Consider the following 24,982-nt stretch of genomic DNA (forward strand, 5'->3'; position numbering starts at 1 on the left):
AAATCTATATCGCAACCATTAAATTCATGCATAAACTGAAGAATAGACAGGCTACATAAATTATAAGCTCACACAACAAGTTCCAAGCAGCTAAAAATCACCTCTCTGGCTCAGCTGTCCCCTTAATTTTTACTGCATCCCATAAGACAACTGCTGGTAGAGCCATGAGAAAAACTTATAAGGACTTTCCAGTACTGAAGATGGTACAAAAACATGTCTGGCTAAAGTGACACCAACCTCTCATGGGTATTTCTAACAGAATGAGCAGAACGCGATACCCACCATTTTTGTAATTTTCCTAAGGCCAAAATAGTTTAGCAAAAATGCCACATAATTTACCACTGCAATGTAATATCAGCCCAAATACCTTTTCTCAGTCACACCCTGTAGAATATTGCTATGAGGATTTCCTTTTCCAAAAGATTACAAATAGGAAAGAATTAAATATTTTAAAAGAAAATCAGAGCAGTATGTCCACTATCAGAGCCAAAGGCATTCCAGAAAGAAGCCTGGTGTACATTTTCTGTTGAGTCACTGAGCATGACTGCTCAAAAACATATATAAGTATATAAATTCTACCATATATGATCCTTGTAAAACACACAGATACAGTCTTTAACACAAACGGAGAAAGAGAGAAACCATAAAAGTAAGTTAAGCAGAGCATTCAGGAGAACTCACAGTATCACCATCTGCTTCAGGCACATTTAAGTGGGTCCATTTTCTATCAGAACCTTCTGGGAAGTTCTTTAAAGAAGGCAGTGCAAAAGGTCAAGAGAGAAGAGCATTAGATAGCTGAAATAAGAATGAGTAAGTGCAGCAATAAAGCTTTACTCATATAGACAGGTAAAGAAACTGCGCTGTAAAGCCATAGTGAGAAAGAATGAAAAAGTTATCACCAATCACAATGGCACAATGGAGTGGCCTGAGAGGGCTCTGTGAATTGCCTGAAGATGCTATGAGTTGCTTACACCCTGGCTGTCATCTCAAAAAATGAGGTACACAGTAAGCAGTCATAAATTAAACCATGTCAAAGGCTGTTTTTAGCAACCGTTTTCTTTCCCACTGAATAACAGATTGCATAATGAACTGTGTAAGGCTGGCTACATCTATTTTGTCCCATCTTAAGAACCCTTAAACCTGAAAATCTAGCTATCCTTTTAAGGCCAAGATTAGATTGCAACCGTTGGATGATCACAAGGCAGTCTTATGAGACTCAAGCATCTGATTTACAGCATATATCTCACAGGTGTCACAAGAAATGAAAAGGTGTAGCAGAAAAACATACTACAATTCTTGCGGAAAGTAGAAAAGCTGTCAGTAAACAAGATCCTCAAACATCTCCCTCTCACTCCAAGGAGAAGTACTTTTCAAATGTGTTGCATTATGGAGAATGGGAGAAGTTGGGCTGTGGGATGGACAATGATTCCACAGAAGTGGTATGTACACAAACACACAGAAGAGTACTTGTGTCCCAAGAACATGAAAGAGGTGCCTAAATTTTACCATGGACACCACCCATTCCCAACACTCAAAAAGTGAAATGAGATGGAAGATCCCATTGCATTCTTTTCTCTTTGTTCCAAGCAAATTAAGATTAACTACACCTCTGTAAAGCTGAGCAGTCACGTATCGCAAATACCTATGGTTTGCTTTCTCTGCATATCAAGTAGGTAGTACCTGAATGAGTGGAGAAATCTGCTGCAAAATGGCTCTCTCTTTCAGCATGTACTGCAGAGAATAGCATTTTAGCTTTGTATAGCATTAAAAACATAAAAGAAAAACTATCAAAAAGTGAAAGGCTTTTTCTAAAGAGCAAGATAAAGAAAGATCTGTTTTAAATTCTTAGGAGAACTACTCACAACAACGTTGTTATGTGGTATGATATCAAACTCCATTTTGAAGAAGGAATTGGCTTATGTGAAAGGAAAAGCAGGTATTTCCTACTCAAGATCTTACCGTTGATAATCCACTAATCCTATGTCCATGTTTCCTTGAATAACGAGAGGCTACTATGTCGTCAATATCTTCTTCCGTCTCACCCAGATAATCCTCAGTGAAAAAGAAATACTCATTTTAGTCACTGTATTCTGTTCTGTATTTGGTCAGCCTCTGTCCCTGAGTTTTGTTCTATGTATTTTCCATTTAAGGAAGACTGTGCAGGATGCATTCATAATTCACATCTCCAGAGAAATTTTGATTTACATTTTCCACATCTTTGCCCAAGCACGAAATGGGAAGAGTGGTGGTCAGGGTTTCAGGTTTCAGTTGCTTGAGAACTGCAAAACCTTGACACGCACACTTCATGTCTTTATCTGGAGTTGCATAACTTTGCATGGCCAAAGACTGTACACACAAATAAAACCCACTTCCACGTCTACCTAACAATTCCATGTGAATCACCTCCTCTACTTATGCATTCAAGAATTTAGTTTTGGAAGCTTTGGAGGGATACGGTGAGAAGTTTTCAGATCTTAAATAAAGAAGTCACTGAATTAAGCTATGAATAGCAGTCAGGGGTCCAAGGATCATTCATACTAGTTTAGCTGAAGTCATTTTTCATTAGCCAGAAGCCACCACCATTAGATGGCTGATTCCCTGGTTACAATCCAGTTTCTAAGGGATATATTTTTACAATCCAGATTTATGATTATTATTCACATTTATATCACTCATACTCAGGGCATACGCAAATAGACAAGCATTCACATACAATTAGCATTACGCTTGCACCCTTTCACATTGTCATTGGTGACAGTTGATGATTCTATGCGCACAGCCTTGGACATTGAACTGCTTTCTAACAGGCAGTGCTGAAAGTCCTACCTTATTGTCAGATCACATGGGAAGAAACTTTTCTTGCCATCATACACACTAAACTTAAGGGGTACTTAAGGGATAAACAGAAAGAAATAGTTTTCACTAAATTTGATCTGCAAATTTTCAAAATGATTAAAATTCCTGCATTATTAAAAAAAAAAATGGAGACAATCAGTACTTGTATAAGTTCATATATATGTTTGAATTTTAGTAAGCAAGACCAAACTCTAACATCTTCAGTTCATATAGAGAAAAATTCATTTTCATTTATTGAATGCAGCAAGGTAATAAGGTAAAACTTAACAAGAAACTTAAAATCTGACAGATAGTCCTCATACGACTGCCATCTTTAAATAAAAATTACAGAAAAAAATCCAGGTAGCTAAAAAAGTAGCTTAGAAATTTCAATAGTTTCCTCAAATCTTATGGCAGTTACTTTGAAAGACTTTGACTTTAGTTTTAATGGAAGTCAAATATTCAAATCCCTTATACAGCTGCTCTGCAGTTGCAAAAATTCCATGTGATGACCTACCTCACTCTCACTTGCCCTTGCTCTCTCAAACTGAACAGATTTTCTGTAGTGAAACTAAGGACTCTCTTAGATGTCTATGCCAATCATAAAAAACAGAGCAGAAAAGAAATGCTGCTGGAGACTTGAACAGTTAAAGTTTATGCAAAGATCTTCAGAGCATTTATCATTAGTATGTATAGAAACCAGCCGTTATTTCTCTTCTCCTTTGTTCCAGTGACTGAACTGAAATAAAACTATCTGAATGTGATGCGAAATCTTCTATTACTACTTTCCAATTGTAATTGTGCATATTTAATATTGTGCAAAGCGAAATCAGGATAATTCATCACTCCAGTTGGGACCAAATTTACATACTGATGCAAAAATTCCTCTGATCTTCATGTCTTTACAATAAGTCTCCTCTGTTGATCTCTTTCTTCTCTGTTTTATTCAGGGCATTGTTACCCCTCACAGAAATAAAGAAAAAGTGATACGTATTTTATACTCTAAGGAAAGAGTCCACAGGGTCCCAGGTATTATGCAGCAAACTCTACTCCAGGGAGACAGACAGACAGATAGAGAGCTGGATGCTTAAAAAGCAGAAAAAAACAAAACCTAAAAAAAAAAGCACCCAAAGAAAAAAATCCTGTCCTTCCCTTCTACTCTCCCCATTGACTTCAGAATTCAGGTGATGCTTACAAATTGGCCCAAAAATATGCACATTTTTTTCCTGACAATACAACAGTTTAATTGAAGAAGCAATTCTGGTAACACAGCCCAAACTCTTTCCTTTACACTACTATATACCTACAGGTGGTCTTTAAAATAAACAGTGATACATTTGAGTCTCTGAGTAAATAAATACAGGACGAAAAAGAAAGGTAACATCTTCAAACTGGAGTGTTTCAGGTTTAGATAGTCAACTATCAGCAGTGCTTCACAGAGAATTCTAAGGACAGATGATCACCAATTCGTATCTGCAAGCAGATATACAAAACTAAAACAATGGCTAACATTTAACCTCTTAATTCGTTTTACGCTACAATGATTATGTTTCTCAGGAAGTGCTATAGAACTGCAACTACGTAATTGGCTAGTGTTGCTTATTAAAGTTAGAACTAAAGTTAGACATTAATCGCATGGTCTCCACTGGGGGTTATAATTACCCAATTACTTCTAATAAAGCTACCGAGCATGTGATGAACACTTTTCAGTCTGGAATTCAACATAAATCTCTCTAGAGAAGGTGTTCACACTGGAACACAACATAGATTTAACTGGTTACGAATGCGCCTTGATAAATATATTCCACAGTATGCAGGTTGGGGGGGGGGGGGGGGTTGTCCCTTTTCACTACCAAGAGCAATGCAAGTTAAACAAGAACATCCATTAAATTATCCAGCTCATCTTCCCATATGTGTGTTTTCCTGACAAAGCTGTGAGCAAAGCAGCTAAAAGCCTTTTTCCACCTTTTCAATGACAAATTCCAGCTATTTGCTTATCCTATTCACACATGGCATCTTCCACCTCACTGCTGCGAGCTCCCATCACTCAGGAGCAGGAGATCAAAGGACCCCAGCTACCTCCACCTGCTGCCCAGGAGAAAGGAGGGTGTAATTTTTCTCAGGCTGAAGGAGCTGTTGTTATTTGCATCAGATGTCCTTCTTTTTGCCTCTTGTATCAAGCAACAAAGAAGCTAAACTCCAGCAATAACACTACTTCTATCACAAACAACTGCATCCATAATGAACCTAAGGCAAGACTCTGGAGGAGTCCAGTGAGTCAAACTACCCTAAAAAATACGATAATGCTAAAGCTGATAAATGCAATTCAATTGATTTACTAAGACAGTGAGAAACGTGGGTAGAATAAGCACTCTATGAACCCTGTTCTGAAGAAAGTTTAAAGAGGCATTAGCACTCTCACAGTCCCCAGTGCAACTAAATCAAGGTTATAGCACAAGAGAGGTCCCCTAAGTTAGCACAGAAGCTAAAGAGTTGCTGCGATCCAGTCTGAAATTTCGAGTCAGCAAAAAACAGAAAAACTCTGAATGGAAGACAAAAATCAAAAAACAGAAGACCATTCTGGACTTGCCATATCTAGCAGCTGCCTCAGAGGAATCCCTAAGTGACAAGTAGAGCACCCTGCACTGTTAGAAAAGGACACTGATTAAGATATTTCAAGTTTGTATTTTCCTATTTTATGCTTTCTTCTGCAGTCTTTTCAACCTTATTAATCAAGAACATAGCCCTTTTCTTTGCTAGAACTGAAAAAACAAAACATTTCTCTTTAAAGTTTCTCTTCAGCATGAACTCAGGCTAATCCAAGGGCTTTTTTATTTCCTTAAAAATTAATCCAAACAAAGCAACGCTGCAGAAAAATTCTCTGAGTATTTATAGACCAAGAAATGGATGGCAACTCCAAGCACATTACTTTCCACCAACCCAATTTGTACAAATTTGTACAATTTGTATCAAATGTTACAACAAGGGGAGACGTCTCCCATGGACAATACCCTTCTGGCAAGAGCAGATGGTAGAGAGTCCCATGCCACTGGACAAAACACTACTGTCACAGAGGGTAACAGGGTTTTTTTTAGCTACACACTTGTATTTGGAAGCTTCAAAATAAACTATAAATAGATGAATAAAAATTCATTTTTTCCCTCTCCTTTTTTCCCTCATGCATCTTTAACAAGTTGGGCTTTTTTCTTTATAGCACTGATGCACATCTGCAACGTGTGCATCTTGGATATATACATAAGAGGAGAGGGAAGTTGTGAAACACTTTAGGAAAAACGATCCACACAGAACAGTAGGAAAGAGGCATGAAGACGTATGGGAGGAAATGGTGAACAGGAAGAACAGGTGGTAACAGTGGTAGAAAAGAAAGCTGGGGCTCCATCTGCTAAAAAGTATACAGGGAAAACCAGAAAAGATTAAAGTCTTTACGTACAGTATTTTTCAGCATCAAAATTAAAATCTAAGAAAGTATGAATTAACAGAACTTTGGAGCGCACATAACAGTGCCTGAGCATTATTTTCAAGCTTGATTTGATTCACTTGTAAGCTAAAGAAAATCAAATTATTAACAAACTAACTGTGACTATTCATTGGAATCATTCTGTATCCATCATACTTAGAAGATGAAGCTGTTAACAAATTGATATAAATATAAATAAAATATATATAAATTGGGGATATTTAATCTATATAAGTATGTTTTTATATTGATATATTTACTTTTCAACTATATTTTATATTACATACATATATATATACATACACACACACAAAGCTGATTTCATAAGTCTGAACAAACAGAATTTCCACCAGATGAACATTTCCATATTTCTAACTCACCAAGTCCTGATCTAAGGCACTAGGTACAGATTTGCTTCTTATGCTCAAAGTATCCTCATTTCCTTCAGAGAAAGATTCACTCAAATCTATCTCAGATCGGCTGCGATCTGGAAAATAAAAATAATGAAAATGTTCATTATAATTTGTACAAAAAACACTCCCCGTTCCATTTTGCCACACTTTAAAAAGTGTTGCCTCAAACGCAACGTTTTTAAGAAAAAACCTGAAAACAGTATTTCTGCAGTATTTTCTGTCACACACACTGCAACTACAGAACACCAAGATAAAAAATGGGAAAGCGTGTTTTATGATGGTGTTCAACCTTCTGGCCAATTCTTTTTCCCCTGCACTATCTATCTGCTGTAATTCTGTTCTCTGTGGATCATACTATTCATCAAGCTTTTGACTTTCTCTGTCAGGCCTATCAGTCTGGAATATTGCTAAATCTACAGCCCAAGCATTCACAGTGATTATCAAATCCTTCCACCATCACTAAACTCCCCCCAGCGTCTGTTTCAGAATTAAGCAACTACGGACAGATAAAGTATTTTGCTGTTACTGGTGTTTCCTGTGCAGAATGGAGGAGGAAGTGAACAAGTCATGAGTCCTACGCCAGTCTTTCAGTCCTAGAAGTCTTTCATTCACCCTTTAAAGGCACAAGAAACGTTAGATGTCTTGAAAGATCTTAGTCCTCCCCTAAAAATCTTCTGTGCCACTGTTCAATAAATCGCAGAAGAAAGCAGGTGAAGAGAATACTTTTAGAACCTGCAGATAGGAATCTGGAAAGCTTTTAACTGTTCTTCTTCTTCCTGGGCTGTAGCTGATGTGGCAGGAGAAGTCACTCTCCTGAGCTTAATATTCTTTGAGATCTTCCAACAAGAGGAGACCATGTGCAGTCTGACTGAGGCCTGTTCCCAGGTTGCCTGCGATTTTGCTCTGCATCCATCTCCTTTGGTGACATAAGACTAATTCTTATTTACTGAGAAACCCTTTGTTTTATGAGGTAACAGAAGCAGAATTTTCTTTTCAGAAGGAAAGCAGCAGTCAGAAGTGCCTCTGCCCAGAGCTGCAAAACGCAATATTCCCATTGATACTTTGATGCTTTCGAGTGGAAAAACCTAATGTGAAGAAAGGGTCTCCACTGATTAGCTCTGTGGGATATGCTACTAGGCTTCTGTTTCGGGCTAAATTCAACTGAAAGACAGTGAGCCCCACTGTGCTTCAGAGACTAACCTGTAAAGCTGAACCCACTCTGTTAGGCACGTAAGCAGCAGGTTGAGTGACTGGGAAAAGCAGAAGGCAGCGGGCTCCTGCCTCCTGTTTCAGATAGGAAGAGGAAAAGGATCTTCACCCACTGCTGGCTCTGAGGGCACCTTCCTGAGCAAGCCTTTACAGCTTCCAATGAAAGGAGGTAGATCACAACCCAATCTACTGCTTCCGTGCATCATGTACAAAGAGCAAATGGCATGAAGACTGCAAGGGAGTTGTTCTCTGACAGCACACTGCTTCCCATGGTTATTTGCTTTTGGTGAAAGTGGGCATGAAATGTAACCAAAGTAGCATGGTTGGTATTTTACATAGACGTAAATAGGTAGCATTTTATAAAGTTGACCACACAGGGAATGATTTTACAATATACTATTATGAATGAGATCTCATAATAGTTCTAAGAGCACGTCATTTACCTAATACTAACATTGTGCCAAGATTAGTGGGGTCAGGATTACCATTTTTTCAAATATGAAACTTATTAAGTGGTACAGACTTGCTTAGTAAGAGGGAAAAATTTTCAGAATTAACACAAACAAATACATGAAATTTATATCTGCTCTTTCCATGGGCATTAAAAACAGGAAGTGCAGAGTCACAAGAGTAGGAACAATCCTCTGATGTGGAGCTGGCAGAAAGAGGTTAAAGACTTAATACTTGCCTGATGATAAAGATACCCTAGAAACTGCAATGGAAGGTGTTCCAGATGATTTCCTACAGTGCTGCTTTACTAAATCTTCAGGTACACTTTCACTTGCAGGAAAAATCATGCCATTTTCTAAGCCAGCGACCTGCCCAGTAAGAAAAATGCACATCTCATAAATATGAAAAGCAAGCTTATTCACAATCAGTCTACAGCACCACCATTTCTATTAATTCCCAGAACTCCAGAGCCCCTTTAGCACCTAGTCTATTATTAAATATATTTATATTACAATCTAATCTGCTTTGCACAGCTCACACACGAGATTTGCACAAAGATGTGACTCACATACATTCTGAGCTTGCAACTGAACAATCAGAGGAGTACATCAGGAGTGAGAGGAGGGGAGCAAAATATAGCATTATACCAGCATAATGATTTCAGTCAGGGTTGAACCAAAAGGACTTGAACTAAATTAGATTAGGCCAGTATAACTCCTCAAATAAAGTTTGCTATCACTACATCTATTCACCGTCCTGTAAAGGAATTGCTGACAGTGTATCTGCATCTAAGTTAAATGGACTGGTCTTTTTTAAACAAATATAATGTACTTAATCAAGTCAGCTTGTGTGCCAACAAGAATATAGAATATAAGTAAAATGAGTATTAATTTATTTACAGCTCCTGAAACTGGCTCTCATATATACTAACTGATTTCTTCTTAGCAAAGACAATATATTAGATCAAGTAACTGGAAACCGGAAAAAACGGACATGTCCTTTCATCAAGGCTCTGAGTTCAAATGCTTGTCTACTTCTTTCCAAACATTAATGATAAAAGATAATACCTCTCAATATAAAATTTCCTCACACACTTAGATCATGACAACTTAGGATAACTCCTTAGGACACTCTTGATGTGCTAAGAAGGGTGACCTAAATGAATTCAGGTTGGGCGTCCCACACAGCACACAGCCAGGAGCAGGTGCTCAACAAACAGGCTGGCTGTCTAAGAACAAAAAGAGAAGCTGCTTCTGGCTGAGATGAGCTGAGTCCTTCTGCTGGCTATGAAAGCAATCAAGGGCTGTTGCCTCATATGAGGCCATCTACATCTCAACAGGCCTAACAGCCGGTTAGAGGAATCCCACCTTTCATTCTGATACAGCATCTAGCCCACATTTTGTGTTATGTCATAATTTATGCATAATCTAGTGTCCAAATCCAGAAAGAGCTAAAATCAGAAGGACTCGATTTTCTGCAAATGTTGAGCTTGCAAAGCTCCCCTTTGAATTCAGTGGGAGCATGCTGGACCCCACAAATGCTGGAAAGTCATGTCCTTAATTCATAGTGCTTTTCCAGCCCTTGAAGTGCCAGAAATGCTTACTCCTATTCCTTGTGCTTCCCACTTCAGAATCTTGACTGATAATGTAATACTGGACATTAAAAGGAATTTTTAGACATAAGGAAAATGTCTGCCAAACCAAAAACCGCATCACAGATAGAGCACGACAGATTCTCATTGGTCCCAGGAGAATTATGGAAAAAACAAAATCTTCTCTGACAGGGTTGTCCTTTCTAGATTCTGGGCTAGAAATTGATCAATCAGGGCAGATACTGGCCAAGGCATCTTGTTTGGTGTCAGCTGTGCCAGTGCAGGGAGGTCTGCTCTCCAGAGCATCACTGTATTTACCCTGGTGTAATCTGTGGTCATGCTGCGTGTGCTCAGTGCCAGAGACCTCTGGAGGGATGGTGTGGAAACACTGCTTCCATGCACGGGACCCACGACCCCTTTCAGACAGCCTGGGGTGGCCTCTGCATCACCGTTGTCCAGTGAAAGAGTGCTCCCTCTGGGGAGGAGAAGAGAGTATTAAAGGATTATTACAGCAATGATAATGTTTTACTGGAATTACATTGCCCTGTATGAACTATGTTTGATTCATTGCAAGAAATGGTCACCTGGTAAGAAAAGCTTATGCAAGGGCAAATTACAATTACTTTATATATATTTGTTTTCAGCACTTCCATCAGAACTGTGAATTGCCTAAGCATAGCGATGCCTAAGCTTCTCTCATCCATGCTTCATTCCAAGTTGCAGAAAGTTGCAATCCTCCATGTTTGTTTCATACTGCATTCACATCCCAACACTAGAAGTGACAACTCCATAAGTAATATTTCCCACCAAGCTGGTCCTCAGTTTAAAGGAAAACTACCATGACAGGCGAGCTCTGGCTACTTCTGCAGAGGATGCTAGTGCCAGCACTTACTCCAAAAATTCTAAAATCATTGAATGTCCACACTCTACCTTCTCAGGAAAAACAACCACACATTCACAGTCCTATTTATATTGTGATAATGATTCTTGACCCAAACTGGCCTTCCACCACAGCTTCCACCATAGCTTTGAAACCTAGGAAAACTGTGCAAATATTTCTGCCACATTCTCTGTTAGTCAGTAAAAATTACAAAAAAGAATCTGTGATCAGCATAGCAGAACCCAATGGCTGTCTAATACCACAACAGGCAGAAATTTTTCCATAGAACATTTCCTATTGGAAAACACTGATTAGTCCAAGTGAACACTGAACATTAGAAAGCATAAGTTGTTGCACTTTTCTGATCTCTTGAAACAATGAAAATTATTTTTAAAGCATATTTTAACACCTTTCCACTTAAAGTTTTATTTCCATTTGAAATTTGATTTGTGGTAAAAAAGGTGAAACCCAACTATAAAGTATTTTAAAACAAAATGCAGCCTCTTGGCTAATCTACTCTTCTGTCTTTCTCCATAATTATCACTTCACAAATATCTTCATTTTTCTTCTCAGTTTAGAGAAATCTCAAAAATTCTTGCAGGACAGTAACAATTACTGGTAAACAGGAATTGATACCAGAACTGCAGCCTCTTCCATAAGCAAAATACAATGTCACAGGACAATAATACTGAATATGTGCTGGAAAAAATGCTTTTGGAACTAAAAGGATATTTTTAGCTAAAGCAAGCTTGCTTGATGAATATTTCAGGTCTGTAGGCATCTTCACTGTGCTAGACAACATTTGAATTTCACCTTCACTTGTTTTAGCCACATCATGTTCTGAGTAACTGCAGTAAAAATCTTTTCTACCACAATGGAAATTTCTGTAAGAACTACTGCTGAAGTGAGAAGAAATATTCTTTAATACCACAGCTCGTCTCTACCAAATTAAGCAGTGAGCACAGACTCTGAATCCACATTAGTGGAGTTATCCAAAATAAGGAATTAGAGGAAAGCCCCAAACACCTCCAATGCTTAAAAATGTTGTGTGACCAGTTTTGTCGATTAGTGAGCATCCAGTACCTTTTTAACAGTATCTATCCAATTTCTTATTTTAACAATAGTAGATAGTGCATAATAAACACACTCTTATGCATGTGTACTTCACATATATGCATTGCTACTTTTTAATCTGATGAACTAGTGACCAACAAACCCTGAAAAAATGTGTTTTGGTTGAATTTTAGTCCTATCAGGCTACTGACTATCATCTGTATTTTACCAAAGCTGTTATATGCACACACCTAAATTTCCAAACCTGCTATTGTATGGCATGTAGCCAAAACGCTGAAAACCTGAGTTTTATTGCATGCCAAAACACTTTTGATAGATTGCTGTGACTTTTTGTTATGAAAGCTGCTGTTACACTTGTTTTCCTCACTGTATAAGCTAATGTTAATCAATAAAACAAGGGTTTAGAAGTGGGCTAGGAAAAAAAAAGATTTGAAAACACATTGCATGGGGTCCTACAGGAGTCATCATGGTGGACTGAATGCTTGCACATCAAACCTGCTGCAGAGACCGCTCAAGTCCTTTGCCCTTACTTCAATCAGCTATCAGAGAAAGGCTCAATTCATGTTATACACATATTAGATACACAGCAAAAGAAAAATATGGTCTTAAGGTGACGAAGTCAGGCATTTCCAAGTGGTAGACAGGACCTCTGTGCAATGAGGCAGCATGCCTCTGTGGATGAATTTGAAATTGCAATCCTATTTCTCCTAGAAGTATCCTGATGCAATCTCCCAGTTCATTCAGCTGCAAAACAAGTAAACACTTTTGCTGAAGTAGAAATAAACCACTTGAAAAGATGAATTCATGGCCTGGGCCTCACTGTTCTCAGCTCAGTACAGCTTCATTTAAACCAAAATATTTAGAAAGAATGAAATTTCTCTTAGACTTCTTGTTGGCAGGTGAAATGCTATTTTTAGCAATGCTCCTAAAAAAGTAAAGGCAATTACAAAATCAGAAATATTCAGGAATATCTAGAACAGCTGCAGTGTCACAAGATGTTGTTAAATTCTTTTAATTTGAAACTCAAAACAATTATGGAGTGTGGCGTGGGAAGCTTTGTTGTTATTTTTAGTAATTACTATTCAGTTCTTTAATTTCGTAATAGATTAATTGGATATTTGAGGATGCTTGCTTTAGTTAAGTATTTAACCACACATGTACAAGACAGGAATTTTCATGCCTCTACTGGTAAAAATGAGCTGCTCCTCAATCCTTCCAAAGACTAATATAAAGAAAGTGCCATGTCTTCTGTAGACAGTAAAGTAATTCAGCCCCCCTACTAAAAGCATCTCCTGGCAACACAGTTCTGTTACTGTGTACTTTGACACAGGCCGTTGATTTGGCCAGGTCAGGCTGAGATGATTGGTAGAGACAGAAATTGCCATAATGATTCAACACACTTAATTTAATAAATTCCGCTGGCTCTGGGCAAAAGCTAGAAATTGATGCTTTATGTGAAAAGTCAAGCAAGGCAACCAAACGTAAAGGCTATTTTTAAAGGTTACAGACAACTTCCTATCCATCCTTCTAAGCTTGTAGACTGCTCATCAGGTGGTAAATTCTACCACACTAAAAAAAAATAAAATTTTTTTTCACTTCATTTACGGTGAGGTGCATGATAAATTTCTTGCAGTCTCTGGCACATTAAACCTGCTCCACAGATCTCTCACAAGTATGCCTTTGTCCTTATATTGCTCAAGTATTAGAGAAAGTTGCTTAACATTGCATAATCCCAGTGTTAAGGAGCACAAACACTGGATTCCCAAGTTTTTGTCTCTTGGAGCTTTCACTCATCTCTATTCAATCAAAAACAAAACAAAAAAGAAAACAAAGCAAAACAAATCCAGAGAAACAGCAAAAATACCACTCCTGGTCTCATAAAAGTCACCTGTGAATCTGGTTAGATATAGAAGGCCTAATTACCTAGTGGAAACTTACTGAACTGCATACAGATTAAAGATGATGACTAGCTTTAAAGGTGATCTGGCTAGTAAGTTCTACAGTAGCCAGCTCAGAACGAATAAATGCAAATGGTCAACTTTCAGGAAAACTGCCACCATCAACTTTAGATGTGCTGCAGAACAACCAATGATTGTTGTCTACAATTCAAAAACACAAAGGGAAACAAATTCTTGCTTAAATAAGAAGGCTTAAATGTGGGCAAATTAAACTTAATGATGTTCCCTTTACCTGACACCCTTTGAAATGAACTTGCCAGGATGTACTGAAATGTCCTAGTGCTCCTATATACCTATTTAGAGTCTCTCAAGAACACTGCTCTTTAAAACTGGAAATTTCTACTGGATCTTACACCAAAATGGTATTATTTTTCAATATAGATTGTGAGATTTCTAGGTGTGCACCCTTGAGCAAAGAAAATGGGTCTGTATCTAGTATAGTTTATCCAACTGAACAAGAAAAAAGTAGGCTATTTTTGGCCTCATTTTGGAAATGAGTCATGAAGGGAATGTTGCGTGTGTCATTTTATAATGTGGTCTATAGAGGCAATGACTGAGATCTCCTAGGCCCAGAGGAACGATCAATGGAATTCTATCAGAAATAATGTGGACAACAACCATGGAAAGAGCAGGGCAACAGAGCTTTTGAAAAAGGAAATATAAATTTTAACCAATTAACTTACCATTACCAAAGATAAACTTTGGAACAAAGGCCCTCAGTTCTGCAACACGAACACAGCTGGATTAATTAAAACCAGACAACGAAAACCAAAGCAGTAACAGCAATCACCACCCAAACACACACAGAGAAAAGCTGCCTGGACAGAGATCTTTTGTTTTGTTCTTTTTAATTCTGCTTCTCAGATTGCAATAATGCTGAACATTCAAAGACAAAATGCATCTCAGGGGACTGGCACACACTCTTAGGTCAATCTCAGTATGAGCTATTATCAAATTTCTGCTGCTCACCTCTCAGAAAAAGGTGTTGATCTGTCACTGCACAGACTTTGTGTTTCAGCTTCTGAGAATGTGTTCCTTCCATCTTCATCTTTTGTATTTGCAATTTCTCCTTTGGTGACTGCCCTAATTACCTTCCTGATGAAAACAGGAATAAAAGAAAATGTTTTAAAAGCTGCAATTTTTTTTTTTTCCCCCCAGGAAACAGCAGTGTGACTGAATTACAGGGATGTGCAGGTTCTACTCATTTCATCTATCCAAACTAATGACAACTCTAGATATAATGGTGAACAGAGTGCCAAACTTGGATACCGGACTGATTCCTACAAAAAGCAGCAGCATCATATTTACTATAAAACTACTTTTTAAGACACAGAACATCAAAACATCCCTCATACTCAACAGGACCACTTCCTGTTTTGAACCAGGAGTGTTTTTTTGTGAAAACTCTTATTTTTTACAGCATAGTCACAGCAAAGGCTAACACAATTTTGTTTGAGTAAGTGTGTGTATTTTCTCCTACCAAAATATACTAAGTATATGTTCTCTTAAAAATCTCCTTGCAGTTTCTACAATTGCATGCAACAATGCCCTGAACATGCTATTTTCCAAAAACATAACACCACCCTCTGCCCTGCAGGATGTGATCTAAAAAGACAAAAAAGAAAGTTTTGAAAAGTGATAGTATTCTTCACTGACTCACAAACAACAATAGAATGTTAAGGTGTTCCATAACACTGCACATCAGTAGAAGCAGGCCCCAAAATGGTTTCACTTATACAAATTGACTCATGAGATAAATGAATGTGGAACCTGAGGGAGGAAGAGGAGGAATAATGAACTACTTCTAACAGAGGGCACAAAAAGTACCCAGGAAAAGCAAGCCTACTGACTGTAGCATTAGATTTGCTTTTACAGGGAATGTAATCACTGAAAAACATGTTTCAGGCCACAAAATGAAAAAGACTGAAAACCACTAAAAATAGATAACAGATAATAAAAATAGATTTGTTTCTCATAGGTGAATATGACTAACAGATCTGCACAAAGGATTTAAGTGAAGAGAGGATTAGACCTGCAAGACCAGAAAGCGAATACACTGTAGAATACTGCCAAGCTCACTGGACACACTTTGGCATTAGGTAAGTACTTAGATTTCACATTAGTACAGAAACTACTGCATGTCCTCTAAAGTAACACCCAGTAAAAACAATGTGGGATCAACATTCAAATATTTATGAAGATGTGGGCCCAAGAATTGCTGAGACGATATAGTAACAAGTTAGCTTACACCTGTGCCCCTTATTACATCTAGATCCAGGTCACTGCACAAAGTGTAGCTTTGACAATCCATACTTCCAAATCAACATCACGGACAACAATGTTTCAGGCATCAACTCTCCTATGAAAGTAAACTTTAATGAATGCTCACTATAGTTACCAATTACCATGATGTAGAGTAACATCTAAGTAGATTCCTTAAACTCGTTCTTCCTTCACCGTGATTTGAGAACTCAGAGGCATTCAGATGCTATTTTTCCAGTGTTAAAAAAAGACAGAAATCACTCAAGTTGAGTGACTGGAACAACAAATTCCATTTTTGGCACTCCCCAGAAGTCTAGCTCTTTCCTTACTCAGAAAACAGTCACAGATGTAAAAAGCTACCTACCCACCCTATATTCAGGATCCATAATAAAAATTGCTCTGCTACCAACAGAAACAATTTTTGCCAATTACCAGCCCATGTAGTTCTGCCCAGGATCTGAAAGCTCATCTGAGTTTTCTTCCTGTTCACCCAATAGCCTCAAGTTATGCTCAGACACCACCTATGCAACCATGTATTCAATGCATCTGCCCATTTCCCCTCACAGTAAGTCAGCACTCCCATAACAGCATAGCCTAACTGGGCTTATACATGTCACCAAGACTGTGAAACAACCAGCAACATAATCTGTTTATTCCCTGTCAGGCACAAAAGAAAGGAGCACTACTTTTATTGTTAGACTGCATTTACAGAGCTGGAAATTAATGGACTACATGACTTGTTAAATGAATCAACCTGTACACATACAAATAAATCCTCAAAATACTATTTTTTTTGCATCTGCTTCTTCTGTAGACCGGCATTTAGGGACATCCTGTTACTTCAAAGTATAAACAACAAGAATCCAAGAGTAAAACTGCCTTTTTTTCTACTACCTTTACAGCTGAAGAATAATTACTGCTGCATTTCCTAGGAGACAGTAGTCTAATCATAGTAAGCTTTTAAATGAGAACTGTTTCTAACCTTGGGAAGTTTTGGGTTGATATGGAATGCTGGAGAGACTAAAGAAAAAATCCATCTGACCATACACAGCTGCATTCTGATTTTTCAGTTTCCAAAATAAAAAGTCATTACCCTATCTTTCTAGGTCCGCTGAAGATAGATTTATGCCCGTTTGTGGAGGAGGTTGATGTATCTGGACGTTTTTCTGCATTCTCCTGGGGCTGATCTTTAAACATTCTTCCTTCATCCTTACTGGAAACTGTATCTTCAATTGGGGGGGGGGGGGAGGGAATGACAAAACCAATGTTTACAGAAAAAAAGGCAGCACATGTCAAATATGACCCGCAAAAGTAGATTTTTCCGTTTTACAATATTAAATAAAAACATGGTAAAATATCATACAGAAACAGCTGGGGAGCTTCTTTGTTTTTGCTTTTCAGAAAAAGAAAATAAATTTTAAATAGTTCAAAATGTTTCTTGCTATCAGCTTTTCCATTGAATTCCATTCCATTCTGAATTTGTCACTGACAAAGAACATACTTAACAACAAAGGAACTTCAAATATAATTTTACAGTGTAAAGTATTTTCTGTGTTAAACGAAAGAACATTTTCTAAATCAAAATTGTTTGTTCAGCTAGGACTAAAATAGAAAAAAATATATAAACCATTTTTCCAAAAAATGACTATCAAATGTAAACATATAGTAACAAAACACAAAATATACAATTTGACAGGTTGCATAATTTAAATGACTGAAAATCAAGGACCTAGAGACATGCCAGTTTGATAATTTCTGAAGCACACTGATATTGGAAAGATCAGCATTCTGCCAAGCAGTATACTTACAACAGATATTTTTCCAATGGCAGTAAACCTTTCTTTCCTCCTAAGAACTGCCAGCTGCCTTCGTCTTCCTACTGAAAGTGATAAATGTTACCTCTGAAAACAGACTATCTAAATAAAAGCTTCTGTGTGCAGAGTAAAGTAGCTCAGTGGAGGGCAAAGCATCCGCATGCAGGAAAAACTCTTAATTCTTAAACCAACGGTCCTGTGGTAACAGGCAAGGTACCAGCCATGGCAGACCTGCTGTGCTAGACCAGGACAGTAGACTGTGGTTTTTGTAACTAATAGTAAGGTACACTCTTCTTCTGTACCTAAGAGTGCAGAGGTAGTTTATTAAAGATGGCTGGGCAAAAGGAAAGTCAAGTGAGAGCAGAGAGACACCAGGTAGTCTAGGATGTAACTCATGCTCCAGCAGATAGCACGAGTTAACATCTAGCTTTCCTTATTCGGAGCTAAAAAAAGAAAATCAAATTATACTTTTTACTCACCACCAATATAATTAAATAGGAGAGGCAAAGACGAATGGCTAGTTTTATATCTCTGTATACAGCTAAACTTCCTGGGAGGAATTGAGAATCAACTTTTAGAGCCTCTGCTTCCACTTTGGAGCTGAATTTTAATACTGTCCGTCTGTCTGGATGGTGAGATTTTAAGCAGCTCTCTATCTCCACAGAGATACTTCCTCACTCATCTATACCTTACCTTTCCTATATAATAGTCATCCATAAACAATGCATAATAATACCCAAGTATAAAATTAAGATTAAAATACTGATTATACTTGCACATTCTACAGTGAAGAATGAAATACAGACTAAGTAAAACACTCTGGAAACAAGGTTTAAAAGTATTAAGCATAAACAGTGAACCTCTTTTTCATGGTCCTTACCATTACCTGGAAATCTACGCAGGATAGACTGTCTGACAACATCAGTTCCAAGGAGATTGGATTGTTTGAAGCGCTTTGCTCTCTCTTCAAAAAACCATTCACCTGTCACTATTCTCAGCTGTCTATATGGGGAAAAAGAAAAAAATCCAGGAAGACATGCATGTTAAAAAACTTGGCCAAACAAAACTGCTACTTAAACCCTTAGATCATCATCTGCTCATCATGCTCATGAGCTCTGGACATCTGTGTGACTGCAAAACTCAGGACAGAAGGACAAACGTAGTAAAAAAAAATCATCCTGCTTTGTGAATAAAAAATAATTTTCAGCACATAAAAATTTACTTGAGAAAAAAGTGTTTCAACCATTCTGACTGTATTTCCATAAAAAAACATGTAATAATACGTACTTTCTCCCTCTTCCTTTGGATAGTGAACTGCTCAACTCTACAATTTTCAAACTCTTCAAAAAGACAACAGATGCATAAACAACCACAATGGATGGAGGGCAAATAAAAAGCAAAAACCCTGCCAAACAAGTCAGCAGTTCACTAATCCAACCTGGTTATATACATTTTGTTGCAAGTTCATACATATTTTTAATGTAATACCCTTTGTTTCACATGCTGTTTCTATACATAATCTCTTCAAATGACAGCACTGGTACAAGTTAGCTATGTGCCTGAGGTTCAGAGCAATGAACTTTTGTCTTTGCTACTGTTTTGGATAATGCTGCTTTTTCTGGGGTAACCGGAAAGTTTTCAAATCCTCCTGCCTATAATGGCAATAAAAAAATCCCTGTGTTGGCCTTGCTGTTTTCCATAGATATGTTTCTTATGCTAATTGCTAGCCTTTCAGTGTACTAGTTTCATTATGCTCAAACATCGCCAATTCTACTGCCCCACTATGTACAGCTGATGACTAAAAGCTGCTACTTACGAATATTCAAACCAATAAAAAAAAAAAAGCCAACTGATTTATCTTCACGTATGTTCCTGCCTACTTTACAGTCAATGAGAAAAACTTATTTGCAAGCCTATACTAGAAAAGAAATCATCTAGTCCTTTGGGCATGAAAATTATTACAGAGGCATTTAGAGCACTGATCAGTATATTCTCTGTTAAATCACTTTGAGTCATGCCTGCAATGGAGATTTTGACTTGGGAAAAGACAAAAAATTACAGAATAGGATCCTGCCATTGGTAAAAAGACCCTGACATCATCTCTTCTTTCTCACCTACTTATGAATCATGCATGCACATTTCAATTCTAGTAAAACAGGCAAAAAAAAAGTTCAAAACACTTGCCCACAAATGTGGTAATAAATCATTACTGCCTTATCCTGTTTCTGAAGACTCCTAGTGACAAAAAAATACCCTATAATTCATCATCACAATCAGTCAGGCATTATGCCAAGGAATTAAACACAACCCCTACATTTCCACACAGAGTTTTTTTTAATGACTTTTGTTAAGCACATAAGCACTGGAAAGGATTTATTTCACCAGAAACTATGCACCTCCCGGCTAATACGAAAAACAGTTTTCCTCTGAATGTGTATTTTCATGACTCATTTACAGCATGCACTTCTCTGAGTTTTTTTATGCCAAGGTTTACAGCAAGTCATATTGCCAATTCCTTGGCACTGTTTCCTTTGAGAAGGCCTACACCAAATCTGCTCCCTCCACCAAGTATACAGAGCATTCAGAATGGTCTAATCTTAAACTTGACTGGAAGAAGCAGGTCTCCTGTAAAACAAAAATAACTCCCACAACCAATACATGAAACACAGCAAATAAAGTGAATATTGGCTTGTCTTTAGTCAAATGTTTCACCTGTCTAGCCAATTCTACTCTTACACACAGTGAAGAGGAAAAAAAAAATCCATCAATAGCCAGCCATTGCAAGTCTCAGATGGAACAGGTTTAAAGGCCTCAACCTTCACTTTAATTTTTTGTCTTTATCATCATCAGTGCTACTTTCAGTCTTGGGATCTTGAGTTCAGTTGGCAGTCCTTTTTGTGGAAAAGTCCCTATCTAACAGATGATCTCCACAAAAATATCACTTTTTAATGAGATGAGGGGGAAAATTTAAACTTCATACCTTTGAATTTCTAGTGCACTAGTACAGGATGGAGTATATGTAAATGTATTTTTCACGTACAGTGAACAATTCACAGAAAGACTAAAGTTCCCAGTATCTTAATCATTCATACATTTCAGAAATAACTACAGAAACATTTCTTGTTAAACCTATAAATATAAATGAATTCAGATTAAATGACTGCTTAAACCTCTGACTTAAAGTCTGAATTTCATAATTGTATTTGGCGTTCTGTAATTAAAATTGAAGAACTAGACCTAAACCATCTTCCAATAATGTTATTTTCACGCATTTATAATTATGACAAAGGAAGACTGTCTTTTCTGCTGAGATAACTCATTTTTCTTCTACTTCTGACACAGAACTTATATGAACCCTTTCCATCTAGGTAATCTTTCCAGCAGGAAAAGAAATAAGGCTGTATACTCAGTAGTACAACAAATCAGAGTTCGGAGGTTTATTCTGTGTTGTTTTTAAAGTGGGTCCAAGTTGCATAGTGACATCTAATTCATAGTTTGGGCATGCATTTCCTTTACTTCTGTTTCCTTTCTCAGGAAAGGAAAGCATATATATATGCTATGTGCCAACTGAGAATATATATAAAATATATATATAAAATATATATATATATGCTAAAAAAAGTATGTTCTACCTCAACCGTGTTTAGATGGGCCTTCCAGGGTGAAGGACGGATGCAGAAGTCACTAGTTTTAGCAGGCAAGAAAGAAAGAGTTATAAATTGCAACAGTAACAACTTTTGCCTGATTGCTCTTTCCCATACTTAAAATGGCTAGGAAGATATTTAAGAAAATCACATTCAAGTAGCTAGATTTAGGATAGAATACTTCAGATTTCAGCTAGGTCCTTATACATTAATCACAACCATGTGAAAGAGAGTACTTGAGGGTTGTATGGTTCTTCTTGCTGTATGACCTCCTACTGAACAGATTATCTTCATTAACACACTGCTCATTTTCAAAATAAAAGAAAACCTGTGGCCTAGCCCTGCCAAGAACTCTGCCACTTGTTTTCCACTCTCATTCCTGCAAGATACTTCATGGTTAAATGTTCAAATATAAAAATTTCTTTTGAGATGGAAAGTCTCAATTTTTATTTTTAATCATTTCATTTGAAAAAAATACTGGTTAAATAGGCTATTGATGCCTCACTGTCAAGTTGGCCATCCAGCCTAACCTACATGCCCAGTAGGGTAGACAGAGATTTACTCCAGCTTCCTTTCCCTCCGGTATTGCTCAAATACCATACTTCCTCCTGAGAAGTGAAACCAGGAAAACGTTGCAAGACCAGAGGCTTGATAAAAAGTATCTCATATATAAAGACACCAAAACATACACACTTATCTTTGTATGCATTTGATTTCACAGAATATTTTCTATAACATATAATAATTTCAGAGCATTTTCAATATGCTGTGAGGCCACTAAATTTGTGACACCATAAAAAAAGCAAGGCAAACAAACTTCCTTATAAGTTACTAAAATAAAAAAAATGACAAGAAAGCTAAAGAACATTTGCACACTAGGACATTTCAAATGCCTCTATTTTTAGACTCCTAATGTGCATAAATGTTACAAAGATACTGATGAATTTTCACGACACTTTGAGACAATGTAATTATTTCAAAGATGAAGATAAAATGCCCATTACAGTGCTGTTCTGCTGTAATAGAGTAGGCCAACTAAGCATTTTATCTTGCTGAAGAATTCAATCAAAATAAACAAATTGTTCTAGACATACTTGTAATAAGAAATACACGCAGCAGCAATAACCCTGCCAGCAGACTGTTTGAAGAATTTTGATTTCCCTCAGCCTATCACTCACACCATTTTACATGCCAAGCTTAAAACATAAACTGACCAAACTTTATTTTAAGAACATGCACGGAAAAGTGACCATGATGAAAGCTTCTCTTCTACACCTATGTCTGAAAGCTACTGATGACCTGATGAGGACAGTTGGTCCTTGTATGCAGAGAATGAAGTAGAAAACCTCCCCTATCATCAACTGCATCACTATCCACAGGCTCAGTTTACCCTATTAAAAATTACAGCAATGGTCACTACCCATGAAATTTATCATCACATACATAAATCTTGTTCTCTACCCTCGGCAACAGCAGAACTAAGAATATGAGATAAGACTTAGCTCTAACACTTTTTCACCTTTAAATTCTTCATTTTGTAACTTTATATCCTAGATAGTAGTAACTCTCATGGAAAAAAAAAATCTTTTTATGCACATTCAAGTGGAAAATTCTTCTTTTGTAATTGTAAATTCTAAGACAATTTATATATAAGCCTGAGTTTGGTATACATAAAAATACCGATGAAAAACTGTTACTTTTCACATTCAGATTTCTTTCCTCAGCTTCACAAAATGTTTTTGAAAGGATTTTGAAATATAATTAATGTGCTGTAATGAGCTTCCCCACCACCATAAGCTGTTTTTCCGGCACGTCTGACTTAAGAGACATGGTAAAAGAATGTTTAAAAGCTTATTTTGAAAGGTGGAGGGGAGAAGTGAGATCCACTTGTTGTCAGATTAAGCTGTTCTGGTTGAGAAATAGATAAATGGATAAATGTGTTTTATTATTAAACAGACTGGTATCTCACCCCTACAGCTACCATTATGCTACCATGTAATTTTTTATTTGTTTGAAAAATAACACTTTATTTTACCATTTCCTTAAAAATGTATATTTTGAAACAACCTAATCCTCAAGTCAGTATATTTGTGATTTGCCTTCATCTTTTCCTAGGTTTTCTGGTAGCTGGACATAAACTCACCACAAATGATAAAGCAATGATAAAATTTGATCACAAGCTATGTGATAGAATGTCCTTTTGCTGTATTAAATGCACCCCAAACTCCTGTGCTATGAGTATGCAGGACTCAAGGAGTTCAAAAAGAAAGAAAGGTCAAAATGAAACAACAAGCAGGAGCTGGCATATGTTATTCACACTTTCTTTTATGGCCACAGATGTTCTTTGTTTCAGCAATCATTTTAGATTATCTGTGTGATTCAGGGAACTTCTGCAGTATGTTCACTCGTCAACCTGCAATAAAAAAAAAAAAATCACCTCTTCCAAAATGCACACTCAAAACCCAGGATCAGAACTTCTTCACTGACATAGTGCAGTGCAGCAACAGCCTGTCCAACAGTTCAAAAAGACTTGCTTCCATACTTACATAATTATCTACTACACCCACAGAAATAACAGGCACTTAAACATGTTACCACTACCACCATCATCCTAAGTGGCACTTAGAGACATTCTTGTGGACAATTTTGGCAGAATAGCCAAGAATTAGTAGAGCACCGAAAACTGAAAGAGCACATAAGAGGCCATGAATCCTTCCCCCCACCTTTTAAGAGTCTCACAATAACAACAGCATGACTCCCTTTTGATAATGGAACAGCACAGCCGGTGCTAGTGTCTATACAGGTATCAAAATCAACTACTTCTCATTCTTCAAGGCTAGTAAAAGAAAAGGAGAGGGGGGAAAAAAGGGAAGAATTCCCAACACTTTTTGCAAAGCCAGTATTGTGGTGAAACAATCCAACTTGACAGACTTGAATGCTGTATGCAGATCAGTTCTACATAACTAAAAAAAAAATTCCTTCCTCCTATTCTTCTGCCTTCTGTTTCCTACTCATATGGCATAACTGTCTCTTAACACTGGATTCCCATTCTCTTTTCCTTGCCTTCTGTCTTGCGATCTGGCCAATGGTCCTATTTGCATTAACTTAATCAAATCCTCCTTCAAATATACTTCAAGAGGCCTAAAAATCCTAATTTTCTCTGCAGAAGACTTAAATGAGACAGAGGAAAGCAGAACTGAATGAATTTAAACTAGAATTATGTAAGTATTGATAGGTATCTTAGTTAAATCCAATCCCCAACCTTCATTTCTACATAGTCTGTACAGAAGATAATGGTGGATGATGACCGGGTCGAGAGCTTATGGGTAAGGGCTAAAGGGTAGGCTAACATGGGTGTCACCGTTGTGGGTGTT

General features: G+C 37.3%; 1 protein-coding gene across 3 annotated transcripts in view; it reads right to left on the reverse strand.

The window, feature by feature from the left end:
- The window catches only part of SYTL5 (synaptotagmin like 5), a 66,707-nt gene that overhangs the window by 18,236 nt on the left and 23,489 nt on the right, over positions 1–24,982 (reverse strand). Inside the window, exons 3-10 of one of the 3 annotated variants that reach the window (XM_026104121.2) lie at positions 18,851–18,966; positions 17,244–17,376; positions 14,858–14,983; positions 10,295–10,451; positions 8,624–8,753; positions 6,694–6,800; positions 1,960–2,052; positions 682–747 (exon numbers count right to left, since the gene is read on the reverse strand). In XM_026104121.2, coding sequence (XP_025959906.2) covers positions 682–747; positions 1,960–2,052; positions 6,694–6,800; positions 8,624–8,753; positions 10,295–10,451; positions 14,858–14,983; positions 17,244–17,376; positions 18,851–18,966 — 928 coding nt within the window. The remainder of the gene's footprint in view (positions 1–681; positions 748–1,959; positions 2,053–6,693; positions 6,801–8,623; positions 8,754–10,294; positions 10,452–14,857; positions 14,984–17,243; positions 17,377–18,850; positions 18,967–24,982) is intronic. The other 2 variants (XM_064497712.1, XM_064497718.1) reach the window with 2 other exon arrangements.

The sequence above is a fragment of the Dromaius novaehollandiae genome, chromosome 1 (genome assembly GCF_036370855.1).
Source record: "Dromaius novaehollandiae isolate bDroNov1 chromosome 1, bDroNov1.hap1, whole genome shotgun sequence".
Lineage (NCBI taxonomy): Eukaryota > Metazoa > Chordata > Aves > Casuariiformes > Dromaiidae > Dromaius > Dromaius novaehollandiae.